The 7,295-nt window shown below is 40.0% G+C and overlaps 1 protein-coding gene across 1 annotated transcript in view; it reads right to left on the bottom strand.

The window, feature by feature from the left end:
* LOC18793005 (disease resistance protein TAO1) overlaps nt 1–6,913 on the bottom strand; it is a 9,621-nt gene extending 2,708 nt beyond the window's left edge. The window contains exons 1-5 of the mRNA XM_007224709.2: nt 6,343–6,913; nt 3,706–4,816; nt 3,203–3,619; nt 1,523–3,100; nt 714–1,309 (exon numbers count right to left, since the gene is read on the bottom strand). Coding sequence (XP_007224771.1) covers nt 788–1,309; nt 1,523–3,100; nt 3,203–3,619; nt 3,706–4,816; nt 6,343–6,833 — 4,119 coding nt within the window. The 5' untranslated portion in view covers nt 6,834–6,913 and the 3' untranslated portion in view covers nt 714–787. The remainder of the gene's footprint in view (nt 1–713; nt 1,310–1,522; nt 3,101–3,202; nt 3,620–3,705; nt 4,817–6,342) is intronic.

Below are 7,295 nucleotides of genomic sequence, written 5' to 3'. Positions count from 1 at the left end.
AGATCAAATTGCAGCACTAAAGCTCATTTTGGAGAAGCCACAAAACATCTCTATATTCATGTCTTTGGATGATGATATCAAGAAAGTGTTTGTTGAGCAGTTGCTTAGTGACAATGCTTGAGGACATGGCCTAGCTAAGTTTGATGCATCTATCTTTTTGGAAACACCACAAATGATGCATTGATAAGATTGGCTTCATTTTGGAAACACCACAAATTGTATAACATTTTGCTAGCATTAAAGCCATATGGTTCATGGTTGTGGGGTTTATTAGTTTCATTTTGAAATTGTGGATGTTTATTTGTATGTATTAATGGTAGAATTGTGTGTAGCGAACTAAACCTCTAATTTCTGAGTCATGTAGATGACTTTGGCATATATGAAAATTTCTAACTTTTGCACATATGAAATGTACATGTGAATTTGGTTTGGAGGAAAAGAAATGTATATTGTCAATTTGGTAATTCTAATAACAAAAAAACTACATTTAATTATTTAACAATTATTATTTTTAAATATAAAATAATTATTTTTTAGTCCCACACAGTACCAAACATAGGTCTTCACTATTTTTACAATCCAGCTTCTTAGTCCGACGCAGCACCAAACGTAGGTCAATACTTAATCCAGCTTAGTCCAATCCGAGCTAATCCAAGATAGTCCCAGGATTTAGTCCAGTCCATGACAGTCCGCCGTTCCAAACGACCCCTAAGAAGATAGAAATAATGTAACTGTGGGTCCATATACATTCTTTGTTCACTTGCTTTGGTCAACTGAACTATTTTCTTCAGTCACCTTCTTCAAAAGAGCTGAAGAACCTTGCCATCTTTTCTGAAGGAGATTGCTGGCTTTCATTTAATGATTCTTCGTCTCCCTCATAATCATCATCACCTTCATAGACCAAATGGATCCCCCACTTCTTCAGCTCAACCCCTTCCATCATCGGCGGCTCTCTTCGCATTACATGTATCTTGTAACCATCTTTCAACTGAGAAACCAAGGGATGGTGAATTGGGTATCGGCACAAGTGAACTTGGTCTTCATTTGTATTTGGCACTCCCAATAAGATCAAAGCTGAAGTGAAGGTAGGAAAATCCAGTATGAGGATCTGTCCTAGAATGTCCACGATTGCAGGAAGTTCGTCTCTTATGTCATCGGGTATTTGCTGGTTCAGAGAGACTACAACACCTATGATCACACTTTTGAGAACACAGTTTTTTCTTTCTGAGAATGTAACCACATCTTGAAAAAACCAGTCTGGTATCTTGCTCCCGGGCATGCTAAGATTGCGTATTTTCCTCATGTAGCTCTGCAACAAAATTTTCCAAACCTATGATTATGTTTCACTTTCTTATATATGTATATAAGCATGTACACACACATACATATGAAGTATACACACGGGGAGAGAGAGAGAGAGAGAGAGAGAGAGACAGAGACAGAGACAGTCAGAGACAGAGACAGAGACAGAGACAGAGACAGTCAGAGACAGAGACAGAGAGAGACAGAGTTAGGAGAGCACCTTAGCAAGCCTTTTCTTAATAGCTGATGAGCAAGCTGTGCAACCACTTGCATACAACCTTACCAAGGACTTCAAGCATTCAAGTCCTGGAATGTCCACAACTTTCTCACAACTTGTAAGGTTCAGCATCACCAAGTTCTCCAAGTTTGAAATGTCAGAGATACTTTCTAATGAAATACAGTTTGCAGCATCCACCTCTTCTAAACTCAAGGGAAGCGGGGGCAGAGCCTTGAGCTTTTTACAGTGAGGTAATAGAAGCTTTTTGAGAAGAGACAGGCCCCTCAAGCTGGCTGGAAGGCTGGAAAAGTTATTACGGCCTAGATTCAAGATTTCGAGTGATGACAACTTCTCAAAATCATCTGCAATTTTACCAGATATATTACAAGCACGAGCATGCAGTTCATATAGCAAGGATAGATTTGAGAAAGAAGCTGGAACTATAAAATTAATCTCTTCTGTGTCTTCCCTCTTTTGATGCTTCTTTCCCATATTTAAAACCATTAAACAAGAAAGCATTCCGAAGCTTTCGGGTAGTTCTGTCACTGCAGTTTCCACCATCAGCAATCTGTGCAAGGACTTTAACTGTCCTATTGAAACTGGAAGCTTACAGAACTGCTTACATCTGTCCAACTGTAACATGGTAAGATTTTCCAACATCCCTAATGATTCTGGCAGTTCTGTGATAGCAGCTTCAGTTATGATTATAGAAGTTAGGGCTCTCATGCTTCCAATTGATTCTGGTAATGATCTAAGAGATGCACATTTCCTCATCTCAAGCTTCTCAAGTGTTTTCAAGGCACCAATCTCATGTGGGAGATCTGTGATTAATGTCTGATCTATTTTTAGCACAACTAGAGAATTCAAACCTCCAATTGAATCAGGCAATCTGCTCAAAAATTGACCGTTCCCTGTCGATAATTCCTTCAAGTTTGATAATGAACCAATGGACACAGGCAGCTCTTTGATTGGACTACCGTAAATATAAAACTCCATCAACGATTTGAGGTTGCCAATTGAATCGGGAATAATGCTCAGTGATGTACACCAGAGCAAACTTAGTTTCTCAAGGTTTGCCAAAGATCCCATGGAATTCGGTATTTTTTCTAATTTTTCGCACCCATTAAGGGAGATTTCTTTCAGAGAACACAACTTTCCTATCAAGTCGGGGAGCCCTTTCAAATATTTGCACCTGTTCAAACTGAGCTTTTCAAGTTTTGTAAGCCGGAAGATAGATTCGGGAAGACTTATTATAGCAGTGTCATCAAGGAGAAGTTCTTTTAATGATACCATGCGGTCCATGTTGTTTGGCAGTTGTTTCAGTTGCAAGCAACCAGAGAGGATTAGGTTCTCAAGTTTTGTCAGGCCGGAGACATCATTTGGAAGTTGAATGAGGTTGGAACATTCTCGAAGGTTCAAGTGGACTAATGTCTGCAAATTCCCAATAGAGTTGTGAAGCTTAGTGAGTCCGGTGCAATGCTCAAGAATAAGCTTTTCCAAGGCCCCATTACCAGATAAATCAGGAATACCAGTTAGATTAAAGCAGCCGGTCAGATTCAAGAGCATCAGTTTCTCAGCCACCTGGAAATAGAAAGATAAAAAAATAAAGATCAGTCATGCACATGCATACAATGTCAAAATAATAATGAAGATGATGGATCAGATAATTAAGCTTATACGTACCTTGTGACCACGCCCACGCCACAAACGTTCGAGTTTGCTGTCTGAAAGATCAAGGACGGCAAGTCGGAGAGGAAAAAAATCCAAAGCGAGAGATTTCAGGGGACAACCTTTCCACTGTAACCACTTCAACTCAGCAGGAAGAAACTTCAAGTCTCCTTCCAAATGCACATAATTAATTTGAAGCAGTCTAAGACTGACCATTGCTGCAAGGGGTTTTGAGCAAATTATAACCTCTCTTTTTTTCTCTGCTTTATTTTGATGATGTGCTTTGTATCTTTCCTTAACGTATGTAACTGCAGAGGTAAAAGTTGGGCCTCTTCGAAAGTTATTCCAAGAAATTCTGTCACCACCCGGATCCCTCACCTTCATTGTCCTTGATTCGAAGTCTAGGACTATCCCTTGTATATGTCTTGTTCCCTATTGTCAAGTAGGTATGAATATATATATATATATATAAACAATAAAAATTATTAGAATAAAATTTATCATGCTGGAATCTTTACCTTATCATCCTTGAAGACATTCATGATTTCATCACGATCCCACAGTCTAGTACGCATGCCAGGATCCAAAAGGTTTTCGTCTCTAACGATTTGCCTTCCCATGTCCCTAATCTGATCGTGCATCCACAGTGTACTGTCTTCAGTGATCTTAATAAGTGACTTTGCTGTGAGGTCAGAAATGGCTATCTCGCCCGCAAAACCACAACCCTTCAATATGTTAATTGCATCTTCTCTCTTCATGTTCATCTTTACAAATAAACATGCAATATCTAGGAAGATATACTTGTTTGGCTTGTCTAGTGCGTCATAACTTATCTTTAGCACATCGTGAAGATCACCTGGACGAATCTTGCTCAGCTTCTGCAGAGCTTCTCTCCAGTCCTCTATCTTCCTCTTATCAAAGAGGTAAGAACCAAACACTTCAAGAGCCAAGGGTAGCCCACCAGTAAGAGCCGCAATTTCCTTGGACAGATTGAAGAACTCATCTGTGGGCTTTTCTCTTCTCAGTGCATGGTAATTGAAAAGTTGTAGTGCCTTGGACGAATCCAACTCCCTCACCTCATACAACTTATTCACAAGATGACTTGGTAAGGCTTTTATATCTCTCGTGGTAACGATAATTCTGCTTCCTTTGTAAAACCATTCTGTGTTGTTGCCAACTAAAGCACTTAGTTGGCTCACATTATCAACATCATCCAGAACAAGGAGAATTTGCTTCTCATACGCAATCGCTCTGATTGCAGCAACACCAGTCTCAAGCTCATTTACAGGAGGCACCTTATTAGGGGAAAGATTACCAATGAGTTTGTTTTGAAGAGATAGCAAACCCTCATGTCCTGCTGAGATTTCTCGAACATTTGAGATCAAACTGTGGCAGTCAAAATGACCAACAAGCCTGTTGAAAAGAGCCTTGGCAAGTGTTGTCTTGCCAACCCCGCCCATGCCATGAATTCCCAGAACTCGAACTCCGCTGGATCCAACATTCAAGTCTAAAAGCCTCATCACCTCTTCAACTCGGGAATCAAGTCCCACTGTGTATGCAGCTGGGGTTTTGTTTATTTCAGTCAAAACCCTTTGGACTAAATGTTGAATGAACCCATCTGCTTCGTTGCTGTCATAAAAAATACATTTGAGTTACAAACGGGTTAAAGGGATTCTCACGTACGTATGACCAATATAATAATTAAATCTATGTTTTTAGGCTTTCTAAACCCGAACTCTAAACCCTCAAATCATATGCGAGAGGGACAACGACCAGCAAATGTTTGGACACTAGAGTGCGCATATGGAACTCCGAATCACGGACACTAGACCTGAGACCATAGAATTTGATACTAGAATTTCAACCATTGCTTAGATTAATTCTCCTTATATTTGTGATGTAGATTTAGAGTCATAAGTAGAACATTATTCTTCGTAATTAAGAAGTTTTAGGGGATGTCCCTTTCGAATTCTTAAAAAGAGAAGGTTATTTCATGTAATACACGGGCAGCCTCTGAAGGAGCTCTCTAGAGATTATTAAGAACATATTTTCCTTTATAATTAAGCAACATACCAACGAGGTCTAATTCAATGGGACAGAGCTTTGATTTGCAAATTAGAGATCTCAAGTTTGAGGCATCATAGTTGTGTATGAGAAATCCCCCTCTCCTGTAATTTAGACTATAACTTGTACTAATAAAAAAGAAGGGGAAAAAAAAACATATCCTTTAACTCCACATTATTAATTGGTCGATTGTAAAATTTGAAGAAATGATAACTAATTAGGATCCCTAATATTACTACTCCTCTTGAAATCCGGGACAGTAACGTCATGGAGCAGAGCAGGGCAAGCTTCTTGTTTAGATTTACATAAAGACTTGATTTGTTTCAACACCAACTGAATATACAAGAGGAAGAAAACACGAAGTGGTTAACAGGTGAAGAAGTCAGAAACAAAGACCCAAGTCTCGCATTTAAAGATAACCTAAATAAAAACGACACTTTAAACAAGTGGGAAAAAAATAAAGGAATGAAAATGATAGTTGAAATTTAAATAGACTATATCTTTTTTCAACTGGGGTGCACAGACATGTATGGTACTATGAATAATAAGGTGAACAGAACAGAATAATCAAGTAGGCCTTATAAAAAGCCTAACTCAATTGCTATTTTCTACAATATACAATTCATTACTTGTAATAACACACTCCAAAACCTTTTGTTAATTGTTATATTTATTTAATTAGAAAAATATCCTAATACCAAAACCCCAAAAAGTCCTCTGAAAAGTGAAAAGTCAAATCTCGACCAAATAAAACTATCAGCAAAAAGAAGGAAGAACACCAACTTATTAATTCATAAGTCCTCGTCTCTCTGCAACCTGTGTATGAATCGTTAGTTATCTCATCTCAATGTTTGTATGGCGCTCACAGCCATCACCATCATCTGACTGATCCATACGTAAAAATGAACAACATTATTATGGAGAGAGCTAGCTCGATCCAACTCTAAGCAATGCATCCTAGCTATATCTAGCTAGGGTTTCAACTTTTATTAACGCAGCAGGTTACTAAAATGCTTTAGTAAGATATGAAGAAAGCAGAGCATGCAAGTAATTGAAAAACAAAAAACCAAAAAAGAAAATATATAGGGTACCTGGTGTTGATAATATAACCCGCTATACCGCCTACTTTTTCCATGGCGCTCCGCCACCTAGGGACCTTGTCGGCGATTTCAGGCAGTTGTTCATAAACTCTAAAATGCTTTGCAAACGGTTCGTTTTGATGTCGAACGTGAGAGGGGTCCACTTGGTAGAACACAGGCAGAATCAGCCGACTCCGGCGCTCGCATATCTTAGCCAGCTCTTCCAGACACCATTTTGACTCGGCATATCTCGGCGACAGGATCACGATGGCCGCCGTCGAGTCCTCGATCGCTTCCAGCAGACTCGGGGCGATCTCGTCCCCGCGGTTCAAGGCGTCGTCGTCTCGGAAGACTCGGACGCCGCGTTTTTCGAGCCCCTCGTACAGACTCTTGGTGATTGTTGCGCGGGTGTCTTCGCCTCTGAAGCTTAGGAACACGTCCCAGCGTAGCCGGAAACCCCCCGGACTTGACGAAACGGTGTCGTTGTCATCCCCGGTCGCCATTTCAGGTTACTGGAGCTCTCCTCTATCTGCTTTTTCTGCGTGCGCTAGCTCTGAGAAATCTTTACCTACCAATTCAACGATTGAAGATTGATTTTGTGATGGAACCATATACAAGTTTTGATTACTATATTTATTTGTCTCCAATGCAACTTTACTAAAGGACCATGTGATGATGAGTTAACTTGGATTATTGTTTCCCCCACTTGCTTGACTTACCACTTATTACTAGGTTAATATTATCTCAAATCAGTTTTATATTATATAGTGCTGATCATTATGCTCATCGTCACACCACTACTACAATTTTAGCTTATACCGACGACCTAAGAGCAAGTCCAACGGCAGAGCCCAACCCGAGGCTAGGGGAAAAAAAAAAAAAAATTTGGCGTTCCACCGCGCAGCCCAGGCCTGGGGGAGGTGTGGGACCCACCAACTCGGGCCAGCCCGAAGGCGAGACGAGCC

Source organism: Prunus persica, chromosome G1, assembly GCF_000346465.2.
Source record: "Prunus persica cultivar Lovell chromosome G1, Prunus_persica_NCBIv2, whole genome shotgun sequence".
NCBI classification, from domain to species: Eukaryota; Viridiplantae; Streptophyta; class Magnoliopsida; order Rosales; family Rosaceae; genus Prunus; species Prunus persica.
Note: the sequence above shows the minus strand (reverse complement) of the source record. Positions and strands in the feature narration are given on the sequence as shown.